At 61.8% G+C, this 20,221-nt stretch overlaps 2 protein-coding genes, 1 long non-coding RNA gene and 2 other non-coding genes across 5 annotated transcripts; 3 read left to right on the forward strand and 2 right to left on the reverse strand.

Annotated features, from left to right (window-relative positions):
* The first annotated feature begins 1,962 nt into the window (after positions 1 to 1,962).
* LOC119231778 (uncharacterized) lies at positions 1,963 to 7,805 on the forward strand. Its single transcript, XR_005121947.1, has 6 exons — positions 1,963 to 1,998; positions 2,546 to 2,700; positions 3,675 to 3,754; positions 5,085 to 5,178; positions 5,281 to 5,346; positions 6,411 to 7,805. It is a non-coding gene; the product is annotated as an uncharacterized LOC119231778 (long non-coding RNA).
* On the forward strand, positions 3,518 to 3,590 carry LOC119233146 (small nucleolar RNA R38). The gene has a single exon (XR_005122298.1). It is a non-coding gene; the product is annotated as a small nucleolar RNA R38 (small nucleolar RNA).
* On the forward strand, positions 4,866 to 4,948 carry LOC119233148 (small nucleolar RNA R38). Its single transcript, XR_005122299.1, has one exon. It is a non-coding gene; the product is annotated as a small nucleolar RNA R38 (small nucleolar RNA).
* ST6GALNAC2 (ST6 N-acetylgalactosaminide alpha-2,6-sialyltransferase 2) lies at positions 7,685 to 19,825 on the reverse strand. The gene is made up of 9 exons (XM_037493545.1): positions 19,701 to 19,825; positions 16,458 to 16,518; positions 14,832 to 15,006; positions 14,070 to 14,238; positions 13,522 to 13,660; positions 12,205 to 12,308; positions 10,481 to 10,564; positions 9,210 to 9,306; positions 7,685 to 8,433 (listed from the first exon to the last, which is right to left on the reverse strand). The coding sequence occupies exons 1-9, from the start codon at positions 19,823 to 19,825 to the stop codon at positions 8,266 to 8,268; spliced, it is 1,122 nt and encodes a 373-aa protein (XP_037349442.1). The 3' UTR covers positions 7,685 to 8,265.
* Positions 10,523 to 11,467, reverse strand: LOC129144850 (uncharacterized). The gene has a single exon (XM_054689131.1). It carries the CDS (start codon positions 11,420 to 11,422, stop codon positions 10,565 to 10,567), a length of 858 nt encoding a protein of 285 aa, XP_054545106.1. The 5' UTR covers positions 11,423 to 11,467; the 3' UTR covers positions 10,523 to 10,564.
* Positions 19,826 to 20,221: the final 396 nt, after the last annotated feature.

The raw sequence follows: 20,221 nt of genomic DNA on the forward strand, positions 1-20,221 counted from the left end.
TGGGCAGGCTCAGGCCCTGACCCTGTGGACTGGGATCAAATCCCTACTCCCTGGGACTCGAGGTAATCACCCAGTCCTGCTGTGCTTGTTTCCTGGTCTGTGGAAAGGGGCTCTGAGGGTGTGTGCCGCGGGCGGTGAGGATGAGGGAACAACACACCTAAGTGCTCAACTAGGGTGGGGGGCGCTCCGTCAGCCACCAGTTTCACCAGCGGTTTTGGAGATGCCACACTCAGGACCCCCTCTGCAAGTCTGCAGTGCAAGGGCTCTCGTTCTGTTCGCAGGGAGAGAACCCACTCTCAGCATTCCACAAAGCAATTTGCCTTCAGGGGGAAAACAGCCAAGGGCCAGTTTCACAAGGTGGGAGTTAAGTGCTAAGTGCGTTAATGATTATTCACTGAGGGAGGCAGAACTACCAACCAGGCGCTGTGAGGAAATTAAAAAGAAAGAAAATAATTAAGACGGCTCCTGCCTTGAAGAGCTTACAATTAAATTAAGGGAGGCAAACATAAATAACTTGAAAATAAGTATCTGCAGCAGATTAGCACATTCAGAATAATATACTCCAGCCGGAATACCCCTGAGGTCATTGACATGACAGTGCGAGGTCCATGACAATGGGGAGTGTTTAATACACCGTCACCCAGCCTTACAAATTTAAATTAATTTCCAATTCTGCCCTGACTGCAGTGGGTGTTTTGCCCTATTGCTCCAAAGACGCCAGGGTGGTTGCCTGGAAAATACTCGGACGTTCCCAACATCCATATATTCATCTTCATCACCACCGAAATGGTGGCATAAAGTGAAAGGGGGGAATTGTTAGGGGGAAAAGGCTGTCCTAGAGCTCATTCCATGCAGGCTTCGTGGACTCCACCCCCACCCCAGGCCAAAGCCACAGACACTGGGAACTCCACACCCCGTCCCCACCCAAGGGAAGGTGGCTGGGACCTGAGGGTGGGGTTAAGCAGCCAGGTGGGTATAAAAGGCAGACACGTGGGCTTTGGGGGGGGGTCCCCCATTTTGACTCTCCACCAGCTCGCAGCCTCCGGCCAGCGCTGAGAGTGCCTTTGGGTTTCCAGGTCGGCGGATCGGGCAGGACGCATGAAAGACTTTATTTCCCTATTTTCTCCCTGAGTTGTCCATTTTCCTTATTTCCTTTTCCCTTGTAAATAAACCTTTATGAACCTTTTGTGTGTCCTGCCGTGGAGTATTCATAAGTCCCTTGTGAGCGCGCGGGTGAGGACCCACAGCCAGGCACCCGTTCAGTATCGGGGTGCCCTGTAGCAGCGGAAGGGGGTGTTACATTATTCTTAGTCCTTTGCAAAACTTACTTTTCCCCCTGGCGAGGAGAGGCGCGCTCGGGGCGGCAGGAGCCCCGGCCCGGCCCCAGGTGCCGCGCGGGAGGCGGGGTGGCGGCGCTCGGCACCGGCCGGGGGGCGCTCTGGGGCGCCCCCTGCCGCCCGCGCCCGCCCCCCGGCCCCCAACCTGCAGAGCCCTTCCGCGGGACGGAGGGCGCCCAGCGCCCCGGCACCCCGCCTGCCCGCCGACGCGGCCAGCCCAGAGGCCACCGTCCCGCTCCGCAGGGCAGTTACGGGGGGCCCGCCCCCCTCAAGAGAGCCTCGAGCGGTCCCGGCCAGGGACAGTCAGTGCACTCGGCGGCTACATGGCTTATGGCCGAAGCCGCCGTCGTCTCCCTTCGCTGACAGCCCTGGCTCCCCGAGACCCGCCTTCCCAGCCAGCTCGCGACCCCCGGCGGCGGCCTCCAGCTCCCCGCGCGCCCGCTCGCGCCCCCGGGGGCCCCCGCGCCCCGCCCGCCCCGCCGCGGGCCGGACTACACTTCCCATCAGCCCCTTCGCGCACCGCGGGACTTCCGGCGAGACTTCCGGGGAGACGCTGCGCAGGCGCGGCCCGCCGCGCCCTTCGGCTCTGGCCGCGTGTCGGGGCGTCATGGCGGGTCCTGTCCGGCCGCGGGCGGCGCGCGGCCTCGGGCCCTTGGTGGCGGTAAGGCTGCGGGGTGGGAAAACGGGGCGTTTCCTGACGCTGGCACCCTTGGCCCCCTTTCTTCAGAGCGAAGTGGCGGTGATCGGCTGGTCTCCCCGCCCCGGGGTGGTTGGTCTTGGACGGCCCGAGCCCGGGGCCACCTTCGGCGTCGAAGGCCTCTTCTGGGGGGGGCCCTTCTGGGGGGGGCTCTCTGGGCGTGGGCCCCCTCTGGGGGTGGGCTCCCTCTGGGGCGGCCCCTTCTGGGGGGGCTCCCTCTGGGCGTGAGCCCCCTTCTGGGGTGGGCCCCCTTCTGGGCGTGGGCCCCCTCTGGGGGGGCCCCCTTTTGGGGGTGGCCCCCAGCCCGTGCCACCCCGTGCGCCTCACGGCCACTTACGCCGATTCCCAGGTCCACCGAGGGGCAGGCCTCGGACTTGGGCCTGGTTTCGCATGGGGAGCGTTCAGGCCTGCACCGCGGGCGGCCTGACCCGGAGAGGCTTCTGGGGTGGTTGGCTGCGATATCAGGCCTGCACCCCGGACTGCACCTGATCAGTCCTCATTTCATTTCCAGGTCGGGGCCGGTGGGATTGCGGCCTCCAGAAATCCTCTCATCTCAGGAGGAACCTTGCAAGCTCATGTCTTCCTTCACCTGCGGCCGGCCTGCCACCTGCGGACACGTGGGAAGCACCCCCGCATCTGGAAGCTTGAAAGTGGTGAAATCCTCAAGTGAGAATGGCTGTACACCCGGGCGGTCACGTTGACTGAAATAAAAGTTTCAGTGATAGAGTTTGTTAGATGGTCAGAGTGAGGATTTGAACCCCAGAAGCAATATAAGCAGGAACAGTGGGTGGTTGATGTCAAAAAATGTCATGCGGCGGCTTCTGGTTTTCACAGGCTTAGCCCTTTCCTTGCCCTGAGTTATCTTCATCTAAGGATTTGTTGATGCTGTTTATTGCACAGGAGGGCAAATGTTGGGGTTTCATGTTATAATTCCCCTGCCATTTGAAGACTGCCTTGAGACACAAAGACTAGGTACTCCTGGTTAAAATGTTCTTAGCTGGCTCCTTGGTTATTCATAGAGGCTGAAAAAGGTGGTTTGTCTGCAGGTATCAGGTTCTCCATGGCTTCGTCACAGAACGCTGTTCTAACCTTGCATTTGTTATCTTGCCTGCTAGACAGGGAGGGGGGAGAGGGGGAGAGAGAGAGAGAGAGAGAGTGTGTGTGTATCACAGATGGTTTACAATATGTTCACTGTCACCAGAAGTGAGAAAGCTGAGGTGGTCTGGAGGCCTATCATATGCCAGGGCCGCATACTTTATTCTGACATTAAGTTTGATATTATGAAGTCCAGTTGGGGTAAGAAATCAACCCAGAGGGCCCCACCAAAAAAAAAAAAGTAAAAAAGAAATCAACCCAGAAACGAATGAGGAGGGTCTGTGCCAGTGTAATTTGGAGCCACTAGGTGTCACTGTTTGAAATGTGGTGGCTGCATGCGGGGAAGGAAGGGAGACACTGGGATCTAAGTAAAGATTCGTTAGGCTGGTTGAGCTGAGGATGATTTAAAGTTATCCCTGTCTGAAAGGACATCTGAGGAGTCCTGACTTGCTGAGGCTCAACTTTTAAAAATGGCAATTTGGAGAATAAATATTTTAAGATAGTTTCTGTTAGAATGAAGTGTTCTCTGTGTTTCTCTCTTAAAGGTCTTTTTCAAGTCTCGGGTGGAGCGTCGTCACTTAGGATGTTGAGCTTAAAGAGCTTCGTGTTGAAATTTATATACATGGTAAGATTTTAGATTTTTAAGATTTGTATAGGTCATGATTCCATTAAATAGCGGTCTGTTAGACGCTGAAGATTGTGGGTCTCCCCAGATAAGGGGAGTTGTGTAGAGCTCGTCTGGGCTTCTTGCTCAGTGTGCTCATACAGCCTCGTTATGACACTCCTTTGTGGGTACAGAGTCTGCCTCTGCTGCGGAGCAGGTAAACTGAGGCTTAGTTGTTTTTTGTTTTTAATTGAAGGCTAGTTATTTAGACCAGGGGTTCCGGACTAGGGGTGGAGCATACGAAACAATCTGTCCCATGCACAGGGCAGCCCCGACAACCGAGAGCTACCCACACAGTGGCCGTGGGCTGATGTGGAGAAACCCGGCTTACTTGGGAGACTGTCTGGGCACAAGTCTCAGCCTGTGACCAGATGACCCCATCTGACTGTTATTTCTTCATTTGTCAGACTGGGTCAGTGGTTTCCAAATTTAGCTGTACATCAGGACTCCTCCATATCACACATTCCTGGACACCCCTCCCCCAGTGGGTGAGAGTGGCCCTAGAGGGGGGTCCACGAATCGTGGGGCTCGTTACGAGCGTGTGTGTGGGAACAGTTATGTAGATGAGTTCACCTGCTTTCAGCTCAGGGGTATTTGTAACTCCGAGACTGTAGTACTGGCTATTTTTAAGTGGCTCTCAGGACAGCTGAATACTCCTGCGGCTTAAAGCTGAAGGCGTCACGCCTGCTCTGCAGGGAGGGAAAGGACCTGTGTGATGCCTCTTAGAAGCGGTGACCTTTGTGGCCGGCCTCCAGCAGGTTGCCCGAAAGTCGGGATGCTTTAAAATGTGGCCTTTTACTGACACCGGAGAGACTGGAACATGCACTCCATACTAGGCTCTCGGGCGCTCTGTGTGGAGGGAAACCCTGTCTTTGAACGGGTAGGAGCTATCATTGTGCCAGATCCGGATGCTGGGCGCTCCGGGCGCTAGCTAAAATAGGTTTGCCCTTGAGATCTCGAGAGTGTATTCTAGTAAAGTAGACAGGCTGGGGTGAGAGTTCTCATGAGGAAGCAGAGGAAATTTGGTAAGGAAAGGGACTTGCCTGTGCTGCAGGCTGGTGCCAGCTGGGAGCTGAGTGCATGATGATGTCAAGTTATCCCTGTCTGAAGGCCGAGAGAGGCCTTCCTGTGTGGACTCTGGTGTCTGAAACTCAGTTTCCCAAGTAGCTTCCTAGAAAATTTAGGCCTGATTAAAAGCAAGCGACTTGCCAGTTAGTGGTGTATATCTTTTGAATGTTTTTTTTTTTGTTTGTTTGTTTGTTTGTTTTGGGGGGGTTGGGGGATTTCTCAGGTCCATGGGGCTGAAAAAGGACCTTCCAGAAAACACTGTAGCGGTACATGTCAGCCTTCCTGGACTCGGGACAAGCAGGAGATGCCTGGTGCCTGTGAGTAGAGAAGCCTGAAAGGCCTGGGTGTGGGGGGTCCTTCCTGCCTCCCCTGCCCTGGACTTGGCGCGGGGAGACTCACAGACTTGTTTGCCCTTCTAGATGTCTGAAGCGTGAGGCCCTGAACTGCTTTGCCTGAAGAGGGATACAACGCCCCTCGGGTTGTTGGTAAGCTCTTATGTTTCCATCTGCAGCGTCCCTGAGACCCCACAAGCCTGTGATGGATGGTTATCCCTGTCTGAAAGTCTGCTGAGGGAAAACAATCTTCTCTGAGGCTTGGGGGCGTGGCCTGTGCTCTTACGAGAAGCTCAGCCTTTATAGGGCTCACGGTGATGGGAGCCCAGAGGGAATTGTGTGTGCCCTGCTGAGACCCCAGTCTGCGGCGTCTCCGCTCTGCAACTTGGAGGCCACTGGTGTGGCTGTCCCCTCTCGGCCCCGAGAGAGGCGCCGCCTGCAGGCTGTCAAGATGACAGAAACGTGCATGTAGCCTGGGTTTGGTTTAGACTTTTACGTGGAATGAAAGCGTATGTCACCTAGGTCAGGAACGCGAAGGGGAAGGTAAAGTGGCTGTCAGAACGCTTGGGGTTGTGTTTGCCCTCTCGGCCCTGTGCCGGGTCCCGCACACAGCAAGGCAGAGTGGTTTGGTTTCCGGGTGCTTTACCATCCCGGTGTGCCCCCCACGCTGGCCCTGCTCCTCAGGCAGCCAAGTGGTACTCAGCTGGCTTTGTTCCCAGGTACATGTCAGGCTTGAAGTGGGCACAGAGGGCCTTTTCTGTTGAAAATGGGAGGTATGTGCAGGTTCTTTATATTCAAGGCCACATAGTTGTTTGGTCATGGGAAAACCAGAGCAGGGGTGCGATGGAAGAGGGGGGCTGGCCCCAGCATCTTACAGCCGGTAAGTCAAATGGAAAGGACTTGGGGAATCTGGGCTCTGGTCAGCGTCTGGGTGCACGTCAGTAAGCGGCAGGTCTGACAACAAAGGTTTTCTACCCAGTGAGGGTTGAGCACAGAAGAGCCCTGTGCTCGTGGTCGCTCTTGATGCAGACATGGCATCAAGACAGCAGCTGTGCAGGGCCTCCGGGAGCTCCGCAGCCTGCGCGGGAACGGGGATGGTGCTCTTGGGCACACCTAGTTAGGACAAGAGCCCAGGCCAGCACCTCACTCCCAGCTTATATAAATGTAGCTTCGTTTGAATCATGTGACTGTTAATCAGTGAATCTTTTGTTTTACAGGTTGCTCCCCGCCAGTGCCAGTGGGGTTGGCACATCCTGCACTGCTCATTGCTGCCCTGATAAAACTGTCCCCCCAAAGATGAGTGAGTCACTCTAGACTTCGTTGTCAACAGTAGCTAAAGAATTCAAATGACATGAGGTATCCTGGACAGTCTTCGGCAGTCAGTGAGGTTGGGGCACAGCTAAGAGCTCCCGAATTCAAGGCCGGGGTGCCCGGGCGGGCTCCACACGCTGATGGCGCTGCCCGATGAGACCGATGGGACCGGTCTCTTGGCGGCAGAGACATGCTCCGCCTGGGGGGTTTCAGGGGATTTCCCGTGAGGTCTTGTATCTTGGGCTTAAGTTTTGAAGTACAAATAAAGTTTACAGACTGATATACTAGCGTGTGGCTTTCAGGTTGAAAACCCACGTGGGAAACAGTGTCGTGTTGGGATTCGGTACACGAGGCGCGTCAGAGTCCTGCTTGGTCCAGCTGCAGGGGTGAGAGCAGATTGGTTTCCCCAGTGAACTGATTCTGTGCCCCTCATGGGTTGCCACCAACAGCTTTAGCACTTCTCAGATGTGATGGCTGACAGGTTCTGAGAACTACAGATGTGGAAATAAAGAAAAGGAACCTCTGGATAAAAAGGGGCCTGGGTTTGCGCCGTGCTGGGTCACCTGGGTCACCGGGTTTCTTCACTACAGGTCACTGTGCATGCGAGAATGGGCTCACGGGGCGTGGGGGCGCCCTGTATGTCCCACATCCAGCCGTGATCTGGCCACAGAAACATACTTGGGGCTCTGCGGGCCTCACCAAGGACAGTTTGGCGTTGCTAAGGTAAAGGGAGCTGAGGGGCCTTGCCTCGCTCCAGTAACCGAACTCCCTATAAGCCCTGCCCTGCAGGCTGCAGGAAGCTGCCTCAGTCACCAAGGCGCAAAGGCCATTTTGTGTACAAGACGCCTCTGAATTTCCAAAATGAGCAGTACTCCGGTTCTGCTTGCTGAGTTCATCCCTCTAACGGAGCATGCTGGTAGGTCAGCCTTCCAGAGCCGGGCACCAGGGCCTGGACGCTGCTGAGCTGGTGTGAGCCTTGCTTGGAAAGACCCTTGCCAGCCACACCTTGGGGAACCCAACACTCCCTCCGCCCACCCCACCTTCTCTACAGCCTAGTGCTTCGGACTCAAAGCCCTGGGTCTGGACAGAGATCCCAGGGCTTCCGTGGGCGGTGTGGTGGCTCCGACCTGCCCACACGCCCACATACGCTCAAGTGACACCGCCCATCTATAAAGCTGGTTCCAATTTATTGAAGCCGCGGTGTGACAGCAGGGGTCACCGGTGCCCTGGGGACAAGGTGGCGACATCTCCAAGGGACTTCCCTTGGGCAGCTGGCCCTCCAACACCCGTGCAGTGATCGTGCCCACACCTGTGTGCTGCCCGTAGAGATGCCAGCGGCGCTCGCGCAGGTACCTGGCTCCCGGCTGCGTTCTGCCTCCCGTGGCCCCGCTCAAGCGCGGGGCCGAAGCCGGGCGGGTCTCAGGTCCAGGCGAGCTGAGCTGCGTTGGAGCTGGAGGGGCTGGACGAGCTAGAGGTGGGCCCGGTGGGAAGGGTTCTGCCTGCGCCGTGCTTGACGTTGACCCCAGCGGCGGCTGCGGACCCTCCTGAAGTGCCCGCGCGCCCAGAGGTGTCGTCGCAGGCTCCCTACCCGGCAGAGTGGCCGTTTCTTGGTCAAGTTTGGGAAGTCCATCAGGCCCGGAGGGGCGCCCCCCAGGGAGCCAAGGCCAGGGTGGGGAGCCGCAGGGCAGCAGGTGTGTTCAGGTGTACGGTCCCCCTCAGGGTGGGAAGGACAAGCTAGAGGGGCCCCGCGGCGGGGCGGGCTTAGCGCTGGTACAGCCGGAGGATGCCGGCCGCGTGCAGGTCCCGCCACAGGCTCGCCTCCAGGGACAGGTCGTGGTTGGCGTAGAATATCAGCGGCTTCTTGATTCTGTCGAAATAGTGGTCGGAAAATTTCCAGTAGTTGCTCGTGATGAAACCATAGGCGCTGACCTGGACGGAGAGCCGCGGGTCAGCTGGCGCTCGGCGCAGCCTGAGTGACGGGAGTCGCGCCCCACCCCCTTCTTTGGGTGACCCGGCCGGACCGGCGGCGGTACCGGGCACCGTGCCCTTGGGACATGCTCACCCCAGCCTTACGACAGGCTGTCATAGGACCCCCAGTTTATAAAGGGTGAAACAGACTCAGCGAGTGAGTCGCCGCCTGGGCTTTGAACTCAGCCTGTGGCTCCAAAGCCTCACGCTCATCCTGAAGCCCAAGGCGGCAGCTGAAGCCCCTTCCGACCCGTCTCCCCTTCTGTAGGGAGAGACTCCTGCTTCCAACCCAAGGTGTGGGAGCAGGGCCCGAGAGGCGCACGGGGCCCGGGCTTGCCCCACGTACTGGCCCCGGGAAGGACCCGTGCAGGGACTGGGAAGGTTTTGGTGTGCCCTGCCCCAGTTCTAGAATGCCCCAGAAAAGGACTCCCCAACCCCAAATCTCCAGTCTGCTTTCAGCAGAGCACTTGATAATGTGGCGCCGAGCATGACTGGCTGCCCTGGGGAAGGCTGGGCAGGGCGGGCCCGGGAGCTCCTTTAATGGGTCGAGGACAGCGGTGGGAGGACAATCAGCCCCCCTCCAAGGCCCTCTCCAGACCAGGCCCCTCCTGCAGCTCATAGAGGAGAGAGGCCCAGGTGCCCGGGTCTGGGGTGACAGGCTCTGTGGAGGGGCTCATGGATCAGACCAGACTCCACTTACACTCTGCTGCGGCGGGCTCCCCAGGAGGCCCTCTTACCTGGTCACAGGTGTGCAAAGCTGTCAGCAGCATGAGGGCCCCGGTACTAGGCATATACAGGTCTCCAAAGTTTGTGATCAATTTTGATTTCAAAAACCTGGAAGCAACGGGGCACGACGGCCATTTCACTTCGTGAACAGGTCGGAAATTGGGCTATCTTCTGGCCCTCCCGCCCCAATCAGCTTCCTAGTGGGGAAAACCCAGGTGAACTCCTAACTGCAAAATTCTTTGGTTGAAATAACACCTTAGAGCAAAGGTGGGGGGGCGGTGGAGAAAGGAACAGACCCACCCAGAAGAGCCAGCGAGCTCCCTCCCCTTCTCCCTGGAAGCAGTGATTCTGCCATCTCGCCTTCCCTGCAGCCACCTGCTCTGGCCCTGGGCTAAGTCTCCGGGGCGTGGGCGACACAAGTTTCTCTACCCCCCGACTTTGACCCAACAGCAGTCAGGTGTGCAGGGCAGCCGGCGGGCCCCGGGCGCACGTGTGCGAGGCACAGCCACACGGGATGATGCGTTCACAGAGTTCAAAATCGGGGCCCCAGTATGGTCACCTTGGGCCCTGGCCTCAACCCCGGGGGTCACATCTAAGCCTCACCAGGCAAACCCCCTGGCCTCTCCGCCTGGGGCTGTCACTAGGTCTCCCATGTGCCCCCCCACCCCCTACGCTGTTCACCTGCGCTCTGTTCTGGGGTGCTGGCCTCTGAGCCACTGCCCGGCTGAACCGGGCACTGTTGACATTCAGGGCCAGATAATTCCTTTCCACGGGGCCTCCCTATGCCTTGTGGGGTGCCCAGGGGCATCCACACACTAGTGAGACTTGCAGCCACAAATGTTTCCAGACAGGAGACAGCAGGAGCCTCTGGAAGGAGGGATGGGGCGCTGCGGGGGGAGAGGGGACTGAGCAGGCGGCTCCCCAGGCCGCTCCTCCCTTGGGTGGCCTTGAACTGGCTGTGTTTGGGCCTAAAGGTGAGGCCAACTCTGCTTCCGACAGCCCAGGCTGCACTCGGCCCCGGTGCCCACACCAAGCCTCTGCCTCATAAAGGCGCCAGCGCAGACCTGGCTCCCCTGGGTCTCCCGTCTGCGCCCCGCGGGCCTGGCCGGCAGCAGCACCTCCCCTGAGGCAGGAGACAGAGCAAAACCAAGCGCTGGCCGTGGCACTCGCTACTGGCTGTGGTCTGCAGGGCCCACCGGGCAGGGCCACTGTCCCTTGGGGCAGGTGTGGGGGGCTGGCAGGGGAGCTCCATCCCGGCACCCCGCACGCCCGCCCCACGTACCTCTGCGTCAAGTAGCTGATGAAGTCCGGGTGTAGCAGCTTGAATTTGCTGGCAGAGGCTTCTGATCCGAAGTAGGTCTCCGGCCTAGCACCCACGGTAGAAGTGGACAGAGCGACTGGCCCCCGCGTCGTATTGCAAGGAGAGGGGCACCACGCTGGGGCGCCGGCGGGGCAGCGAGCGGCGGGGGCGGGGTTGGGAGTAGAAGCGGGAGAAGGGGGTGTAGAAGGTGGCGGGCAGCACCGTGGGCACCACGTGTGGCTTGCTACCCAGAAGGACTTCGGGGGGCAAGGTGTAGGTCAGAGAGGAAGGGGGTGTGAAGAGAGCAGGGGGGGTGGGGTAGTTACAGTGGTCCCGGGGCTGCAGGGGTGGGGGGGGCAGAAGAGGGAGGTACAGAGAGTCGGGGGGCGGGGGAGGGGAGCACGGACGGGACCTGCAGCAGAGGGAGCACTGGCTTTGGGGAATCGGAAGCGTTGAGGTGGGGGGCTGGAAAAAGGGAGGCTCCTTCAGGAAGCGGGGCACGTAGGGGGTGATGTAGGACGGGATGCTCCGAATGGGTCCGATGTAGGAAGACGAGGTGACAGGGGACTTGGCGATGGGCACAGGGGGCGTGAGGGAGGGGTTTCTAGAAGGAGCCTTCAAACCAGACTGCGAGGGGGACTTGGAAGCCGGGGGTGTGGGGGTTTGGCTGGACCCTCGAGGCACATGTTGGATGTGCGGGCTGGGGGTCAGCGAGGAGGCCCGGGAAGAGGGCTGTGAGGTGGTTGGGGTGGGCGGGTGAGAGGGGGGGCGGGAGGAAGACCCCCGAGTGGGGGAGGGGGACGGGGCTGAGCCTCCGGAGCTGGGGAAGGGCTGCTGGCTGTTCGAGTTGACGATGTGGTTGGAGCGGGACTGGGAGGGGGACTGGGTGGGGGACGGAATAGGGGTGTGGGAGGGGGAGCTCATTGGTGATGGAGAGGCTATGTCCACCCGATGCCTCTGGGCCAGCCCCCCAAGAGCCCGGTCTGCCTGCCGTGTCACAAAGCCCACCCTCACGACGGGCCGCAGCCCGGCCAGTGATTGTTGGGTCATCACCAGCGTGGGGGCGGGGCCCGTGGACATGGCCTGGCTTTGGAGGGCTTCACCCCACCCAATGAGCACCTTGGGGTTCTGTCAGGCATAGATTTATGAGGCCCTGACTCGGGGACGGGAGCTGCCAGGGCACCGGGAGGGAGAAGACGCGGCTGAGGGCCGGGGTGTGGTCACAGGCCCGCCGCCCAGGACGGTGGGGAGAGGAGTCGGGACGCAGGGCCTGCAGGGTCCCCGGAGCCTGCTCTCCCATTCATGGCCGTGTCCTGGGGTGGGGAGGCGCCTGCTGGGACAAGCCGCGCGGGTACCAGCCCCCAGGCTCTCCGGGCACCAGGTGCTCATAGGACCATGGCCCCGGCCCTGGCGGTCCCTGCGGAGGCTGGTGGGTGACAGGGACAACAGCCTGAAGCTGAGGAGCCAGGCCGCTTCGGAAAAAAGGCCCTCGGCCTGAAGCCCACCCCGTCAGGAGGGCTACCTGGGACCGGTCGGGCTACCTGGGCTCTCCTGGGGGTCCGAAATATCGTGACTGCCCAGCACTCTGTTGGACTCTTGGGGTTTTTTTTTGCTGCCTTCCCCATCTTCTCCACCCACTGAGCCCCCGAGGAGCAAGGGGAGATGACCCCAGCATTACCTAAGCCCTGCCCCCGATAGCAGCTCACCTGTCTCCTTTATCAGGGCCCTCAGGGACAGGCACCCCCAGAATGGCTGATCTCAGCATCACGTAGTCCCGGAGGTTTGAGGGGATGAAGATGTAGCGCAGGTCCTGTTGGGCCAACAGAGGCACTGAGCCCCGGGGAGCAGGGTCCCCCAGCCCGCCAGGGAGGAGCCCCCACCAGTCCTGCTGCCCTGGGCGCCCACTCTGAGCCACTGCGTGGCTCAGTGCAGTTCCCCAGCCCTTCGACGCCACTCTGGTCGGGAGGTGCAGCTTAACTGCCACCCCCCTCACCCCACCCCGCCCCCGAGCACGGGCTCGGCTTAGCAATGGGCAGAATCTTTCTGATGAATGAGAAAAGGTGGTGGTGACGGACATCAGCCGCTTTTGCTGTCTGGGATCGCTCGCTCCAGGTGAGGCAGCTGCTTGTCTCCAAGACGCACTGGCCACCCCCGAGGGCCAGGCTGGCCACGGCCACCCTGGCTGCAGTCACCCCAGAGACCCTGCACAACATCTCTCCGCTAAGCTGCCCCCCAACTCCCGCCCATTCAACTGTGAGATAATGTTTGTGGTTTAAGCCCACTAAGTTTTGGGGTAACTTGTTAGATGTCAATAGGTCATGCGGGTACTGTGGCCTGCTTTGGTCTATCAGGAGTCGAGAGGTTCTGCCGTGAGGTCTCGGTGCTTTGACTGCGGCCAGGACACTCTTAAACTCCCTGGTGAGAGGAGGAAGCTTCTAGAAACCCGACTAGCTTGTGGAGCACCCTCCCCTGAGGGAACCCCGAGTCCCACACCCAGGCGGCGCTGGAGGGGAGGCCTCGGGGTGTGCGGGAGCACATCGTGGGACTCTGAGCCTCAGTTTCCTGTGCTGGCTCCTGGGAAAATTCAGGGGGACCCTCCTCCTCCTGGTGGGAACAGGGCGACCACCCCTGTGCTTTGACCAGAGGCCTCCATTTTGCTGATTCTAGCTGGGTGGCCTTTGCCACGGGGCCATCTGGAAAGGGGTTGCTGCAAGGACCAGGCACCAGGCAGCCAGGGAGGACGCATGGAGGGCGGCGAGCGGCGGAAGGCAGTCTGGAATGATCTGGCCCTGCCTTGGCTTTGCTGGCCAAAGGGGCGGAGCCTCAGTCTCCTCTGGGGTGTGACCCCGAGTTATGTAAGGTGGCTGGTGTGCCACCTTGCAAAGTGGATCTAAGCCACTCACGCGCCACTCCAGGCTTCCCGGGCATCCCTGCCCACCAGATCCTTCTTGGTGGCTCCGTCTGCGGTGCCCCAGCCCACCGGGGTGGCTCGGGGACAGTGGTGTCCCCACGGGAGGCCTTACCTGTCCGTGGGGCACGGAGGTGAAGCCCAGGTGCCGGTAGGAGATGAGGGAGTTCTTCATGGTGTTGACGGTGAAACCATAGAAGGAGGTCTTGGTGCCCACGTCCTGCTCGAAGCCTTTGATCACGGCGCCATTGAGCCTGGGCCCAAGAGAGGCCGGAGCCTTGCAGTGACATCCTGCCCCGCGTCTGCACTTCCGCGCCCAGGGGTTCTCCCAGCCTGTCCCCACAGGAGCACGACGGCTCCCCTGCCCTTAGCGTGACCGCTCCCGCCTGACCCCCACTCTCCGGCCCTCGAGGGGCGCGCTGTGACCTGGGAAAATCCGGCCCCGGTGGCAGCTTCCTCCCTGGTCTCCTTGGCACCAGCACCCACGCCCCGTCTTCAGGCCGACTGCACTCCTTGTCCCTGCCTGTCTGCCGGGGCCACCCCTCGCTGCCCGAGGCTGGAGCCTCCCTGCCCACGGCCCTCGCAGGAGATGCCCCCCACACTGGCTGGGGCCCAGCCCTCGGCCCAGCTCCCCCCTCTGCTCCCGGCTCTGGCCCGGGATACCTGAACACGTAGTCGTGGGCGTCGATGTGGGGCCCCTGGCGGGAGCCATTCAGGACACCCCCGTTGCCTACCACGGCGCAGCGCGTGCAGCGGGGGGGCCGCTGCCCGGACCTGGCCAGCAGCTGGGCGCTGTCCGAGCTGTTGAGAAGGCCCAGGGTAGAGGCCACGGCTGTGGGTGCGGGGCAAGGCGGGCAGGGGGGAGGGCGGTCAGGGGGGCCACTGTTCTGGCGCCTGCCCGACGCCAGCCCCCCCAAGAGCCGCGGAGAAGGGAAGGTGAGTGGGGCCTGAGAACTGAGGCCGGGGGGCGGGTGTCTGCTGCGCCCAGTCACCTCGGGAACTTGAACGAGTCCACTAGAGACTGTGGACTCCAAAAGACAAGAAGCAGAGGCATGCGGGGTGGGCATGGTGGCGGGTTTACCCGGGAGGGCTCTGGGGGGTTCCCATGCTGGCCGCTGCAGCAGGCCGTCGGACGCCCCGAAACCCCTGCCTTGGCCACCTTGGACTCTGGCGCTTTTCCTCCAGCAGGTCCCAAGATGGGCAGAGCTGCTGAGCTGGGGGGGCCACAGCCCCTCTCTGACTGGGGGTGCCTGTGGGATGGGGAGCTAAGGCAGGAACCACAGGCGGTAGGGGTAGAGCCCTGAGACTCTCCTGGGAGGAACGGGGTACCGTACCTGCCGCTCCCCAGTGCTGTGAGGCAGAGGCACGAGGGCCAGCAGTGGGGGAGACAGGCAGAGGCTGGCGGGGGGGCGGGGCACTGCTTACCTTGGCGAGACAGCCCCTGCCAGCCATAGGGGGCTTTGTGCCGGCTCAGGCTGGCCCAGAGCTCCTCCGTGAAGAGCCCCCCCCACAGCAGCACCGGAGTGGAGAGATTGAACCGGCCCCGGAAGTGGGGGTGCTGCCGGATGGTGAGAGAGAGTGGGTGTTGGCAGGACCGGCCCTGTGGGTGAGAAGAGGCTGAGCACTGTTAGCGGGGGCCGGGTCTCCCTCCCCCCTCCAGACTAGGTTCACCCACTGATCTGTGGTGCAGCGGCCTGGCAGGAGTCAGAGAACTTTCTCGATTTACTCTGCCCAGCCCTTCTCCTGGATCACTGTGGCCTGAAGACTCGGCCTCTGACTCCATCACCTCACACCTGGCGACGCTTTGGGGCCGCTCACACTGGGGAGGACCTGCCCGCTCCCTGGCGGAGGAGCCCACCTGGACCTTGGACCTGCACCCGGGCTCTGATGAGGGTTCGTGTGGACAGACTGCTGGGAAGAGCTGCGACATCTCTTGCAGGAGGCGCCCTACACTGGGTTGGGTAGAGTCCTTCCAAAATCCCTGCCCACCCAGAACCCCAGGAGGGGACCTTATTTGGAAACAGGGCCTTGGCTGATGTAGCTCAGAGGAGGCCACACCTTATAAAGGTGGGCCCCACAGTGTCCTTATAAGAAGGCCCACGTGACGACAGGGGCAGGGAGGGGAGCGCTGAGGCCACAAGCCAAGGAAGCTTGCGGCCACCTAGAGCCGGAAGAGGCGAGGAAGGGCCCTGCCCTAGAGCCTTGACTTCAGACTTCCGGTGTCCAGCACTGTGAGAGAAGATATTTCTCTTGTTCCCTCCAGTTTGTGCTCATTCCTGCAGCCCTGGGAGGAGCCCGCCCGCAGGGATCCAGCGGAGGGGGACGGACTGACCGCTCTGTCCCTGGGGAGCCGAGCTAAGTCCCGGGGGCAGTGGACCCTCTCCCTGCCGCCTCAGTTAACAAGTCCCCGTCCGCCTCTTGAGCACTCGTAACCGCTCTTACTCCCAATTAACCAGCCTTCGCCCTGCTGCCCGCAGCCCAGTGGCGGCTGTCCCGCACACGGCCACAGAGCCAGGCGCTCAGGCCGCAGGGTGCCCCGAGCCAGGGGCCTGAGCCCGTGCCTTGCTTTGGTCACCGGTGAGTGTCCTCACCCAGGGCCGCCTGAGGCCTGAGCAAGGACTCAGGCAAAGCCCTGAGAGGGTGCCGCCGTGGGCGGCCCCTGGGAGCAGGGCCAGCTGCAGAGCAGGGCCCCGGAGGGGTCTCGAACCCTCTGCGCAGACAGGAGTATCGCCCCAGGGCCTGGTGTTCACTCCCTGGTCAGCAATCTCAGCGGCGTGTTAATAGTAAAAAGGCATTTTGAGGAGTAGAACATAAAACTCACGGGACTCTTAAGATGAGTTACAAGAGCTTTTCAGCTGGCCAAGCCCCAGGGCACATCTCACCCTCCCTCCGGAGCACAGAGGCCCCAGAGGCCAGGCCCGAGAGCTGAGACCGCTGCCTGCTCCGCTGCCCGCTTCCTGCCTGGAAACCTCACGAGACCCTTCTCCTCTGGCTCCTCCCTCCTCCCACAGCCTGAGGGCGGCTAGGCCACCCCCGGGTCTCCTCCCGTACCTTTCCCGTCCTAGAACTCCATGTCTTGGGCCCAGAGAACGCTCGAGATGATGTGGTGTTCCTGGGGGGTGGTGGGGGGAGAGAAGTAAATTGGTCAGGCTGGGCTCCGTCTGTCCAGGGTCCAATCTGCCTCTGGAAGCTTCTGACTCGCTGGCTCCCAGGGCTGATAAAGCCATCAGGGTCAAAGGTGTCCACTCTGATCCTTGCATTCCTACGCCTGATTCCTGCCCTGGGTGTCTTCAGGCAGACAGGACACCGTCCCACGGTCTTGCTTTGCCCCACTGAGGAAGCCAGAGACCTAGCACCCCCTTGGCAAGCAGTAGGAACGCAGAGTTTATAGGAATGGTGAGGTGGTGGTGAAAAGATGAAAACCTAAAACAGCCCCCCTTGGAATGTCACCCTCTGGGGGGTCTCCCTGCCAAGGCCCCAGGTGTAGGCGTCCAGCCTCAGATGATGTGGCCCCTTCACTGGCGTGGACCGGCCTGCCCCGTTCCTGGCTCCCGGCCCCTGCTCTGCAGGTTCTGGCAAAGGCCTGGGTCTGAAGCCTGACCTCTCGGGTTCGTACCCCCTGAGTTCTGGAAGCTAGTGGTTCCTCAGAACCTTGTGTGTGCATCTGGACAGCGGGGACAATGGAGGCGCTGGACACACGGTGTGCCATCCAGCCGTCGGGCTGAATCTGCTCTGTAAATGTCAGCTACTGGCCTTGAAGGGAGGAGCGTAAGGGCCTGCGGGCGCTGGGTTAGTGTTGCCCTGCCCCCGCCCCCAGGAGACCCCGGTAGAGGGCAGAGGACAGACAGAAAGGAAGGGGCCCTGGCCCATTCAAAGGATGGTGAGGCTTCTCCCAGCCTCCGGCCTCTCTGCTGCTACAGCCACAGGGGAGCGGGTGGGGAGGATTCTGGACGCACAGCTTGCGAGGGGGAACAAAGGCCCCTTGTTACCTGCTTATCGCTGCTCAGACAGTGGTGCCACCAGGGAGCTGAGACCTGCCTCTCCGGGCCAGGGAGAGCAGGGCTGACCCCACACCCCCCCACCCCCGTCTCCAACTGGGCCCCTGCCCACCCATATCCTCCTGTAGTCTTCTCCTTGAGCACCCCAGAACCCCTTCTCAGCAATAACTGGCACATGGTACTGAGCCTAAGTGGCAGGCAGCGCCCCAGGGAGCTTTTGAAAAGCACCCTGCCTGGGGCCCGCCCCAGAAATTCGGAAATGCTGGGTCTGGGCACCTGGAGGCGATTCTAAGGTGCAGCCTGGCCCCAGACCCGAGGGAAGTGAAAGGGGGCAGAACAGAGCCAGAGGGCAGAGCCGCCAGGAGGAGATGGGGCATCTGCCCCCACCCCCATTCAGTTTTGCTGCCCTGAACTGCTTTAATTTCAGGGGCCTGCTCATCCCAGGGCACCCCTGTGCTGGGACTTGGCCAGCTCTCCCCTCTCAGCAACCACGGGCCCCCGGACACCTGCTTGGGGAGCTCGCTGGGAGGCTTTGCCAGGCGCGGGCGGCCGTGCAGGCTCCTGGAAGCCGACGTGCTGCCGGGTTTATGTCATGTACTTTTAGGAATTCCTGACCCGAAAGCGTCTTCTCTCTTACGGAACAGTGTTGACAATAGATGGGAACTGCCCATAACTAGGGCCCCATATCTGCCCTCACCCCTCCTTCCTAATTTTTTTTTTTTTTTTTTTTTTACAAATCTAGAAATTCCCATATCTGAGAACTACTGATCCAGATTCTTCTGTGATTTCCTGGACTGGGTTCCACGCTCCAACCTGCTGTTAGAGCCCCCGCCCCTGCCCGCTGGTCCCCACGTTGCTGCAAAGGGTCCAGTTGCTCGCAGCCCTCTTCAGGGGGGTCCCAGCTGCAGCCGGGCTCCCCATGCCAGCCTCCCCCACGGGGCTGCTGGGGCACTCAATCCCCACTCCCAGGGCGGGATGAGTCCCCACCCGCTGCCCTGGGCTTAAGCTGCCTCAGAAAGGAAACAAGGAACTGTTCTTGGGCTGCTAGATTTTCAAAGGATGAAAGATCCTGAAACAAAAGCCTGGTGGAGGGATGGAGATTGTTCCACTGGCTTCCTAGTGACCCGGAATCAGATACTTTCAAAGGATGTTTGTGTTCGAAAACCTCTTTACCCAAAGTTGATCAGGATACCGTTTCCTTTTCTTTTTCCTTTTGCTTTAAAAGATGTATTTATGCAGACAAGAGCTGGGGTGTAGCTCGGAGGTGAGAGGATTCACAGAGACAGAGTGGGGAGCAGAACAGGCAGATCCACTGAAATCCACTGCTGTGGGGAGCAGCGGGGAGACAGGCCAGGTCTGCCGCGCCCTGGGGGTAGCTCCCTGGCCGGGCGGGGATCGAACTCAGGCTGCCCATAGCCTCAAAGCGCTGAGCTTTAGCCCCTTGCGCCACCAGCGAGGCCCCAGGACACCGTTCCTGAGCACCACAGCCCTTATTGCGCCTTCTTAAGCAATTTCCGACTACCAGGAGCCAAAGTAACCTCAGGCGTCAGAACCGAGGACCTTTTTTCCGAAGGGAGGGTCCTTGCTCGCGCGAGCACACTTGGTATTGTGTTTGCAGCTCGAGTGACCTTTGCCTGCTCTCCCCGGAGCTGCGCTTTGCGCCCCCGGAGCAGGGCTGGGAGCCGAGGGAGCAGGGGAAGGCGCGGGGACGGGGAACACCGGGCCCCGGGGCCTCTCCACCAGGCTGCGGGCCCTTCCGAGCTCCCCAAATCAGGCTCTGGGCACAGCCCGGCCGCCTCCCAGAAGTCCACTAAGTCCTTGAGCGGTTTTGGGGTACTTCACTGGGACGTGCCTCGCCGAGGCAGCCTCCGGGGCTTCTCCTCCGCAGCGCGGGGAGAGGAAGGTGCGGGCGAGCGGGGGGACCTCGGAGGGGCCCGGCGCGCCCCTGCTCCCCGGGATTCGCCGCCCCGCGGGCAGGGCCCGGCGCTTCACCGAGTAAACACCCGAGCCCGCGGGGCGGGGGGGGGGGCGGCGGGAGGGGGGCGCAGAGGACCCGCTCCGGAGGGGGCTCCGCGCCAGCCCCGCGCCGTCCAGCCCCGACGCCGCGGCCCGGGGGGCGTCTCCGCGAGCGCAGGGGTCGACGCGCCGGGCGAGGCGCGGGGCGCGCGCGGGCTCCCCTCGGGCCCGGGCAGCGCCTCCGCACCCCGAGGAGCGGGGGTGCCCGCCGCGAGCCACCCCCGGAGCCCCGGGCAGGCCGCCCCCACGCGCCCCCCGCGCCCTCCCGGGCAGCTCCTACCTGGCTCCCAGCCGGGGCCCCGGGGCCCGCCGCAGCGCCGCGGAGTACAGGGCCAGGAGGGCCCCCGAGCCGGCGGCCGCGAGCAGCAGCAGCAGCCACGGGAGCCGGCCGCGCGCGCGCCCCATGCGCCCGGCCCGAGGGCGCGCGGTCCCCGCCGTCCCGGCCCGAGCGGGGCTCCCGGAGGCGGCCCCCGCGCGCCGGCCCTGCCCTCCGCCGGCCCGGCCTCCCCGCCCCGCAGCTCGCGGCCGCCCCCGCCCGGGGGGTGGGCGCGGCGGGTGGGGGAGGCGGGAGAGTCACCCCAGGCGCCCGCCTGCCGCGCACCCCGCGCTGCCCTCGACTCGACGGGGCACCCGCCGCGCTCGCCGGCCTCGCCGGGACCCCTGGAGCCCAGGCGCTTGCCAGGCACAGCCAAGGGCGGGGGTGCAGGGCGACGCTGCCACCTGCTCCTCGGGCCCCGCACAGCGCCCTCAGGGCTCCCCCAAGGAGACCTGTTGGTGTGACCCTGGCACCCCGGGTCCTTC

This window comes from Talpa occidentalis, unplaced genomic scaffold (genome assembly GCF_014898055.3).
Source record: "Talpa occidentalis isolate TD23 unplaced genomic scaffold, MPIMG_talOcc4v2.1 talOcc4.7, whole genome shotgun sequence".
NCBI lineage: Eukaryota > Metazoa > Chordata > Mammalia > Eulipotyphla > Talpidae > Talpa > Talpa occidentalis.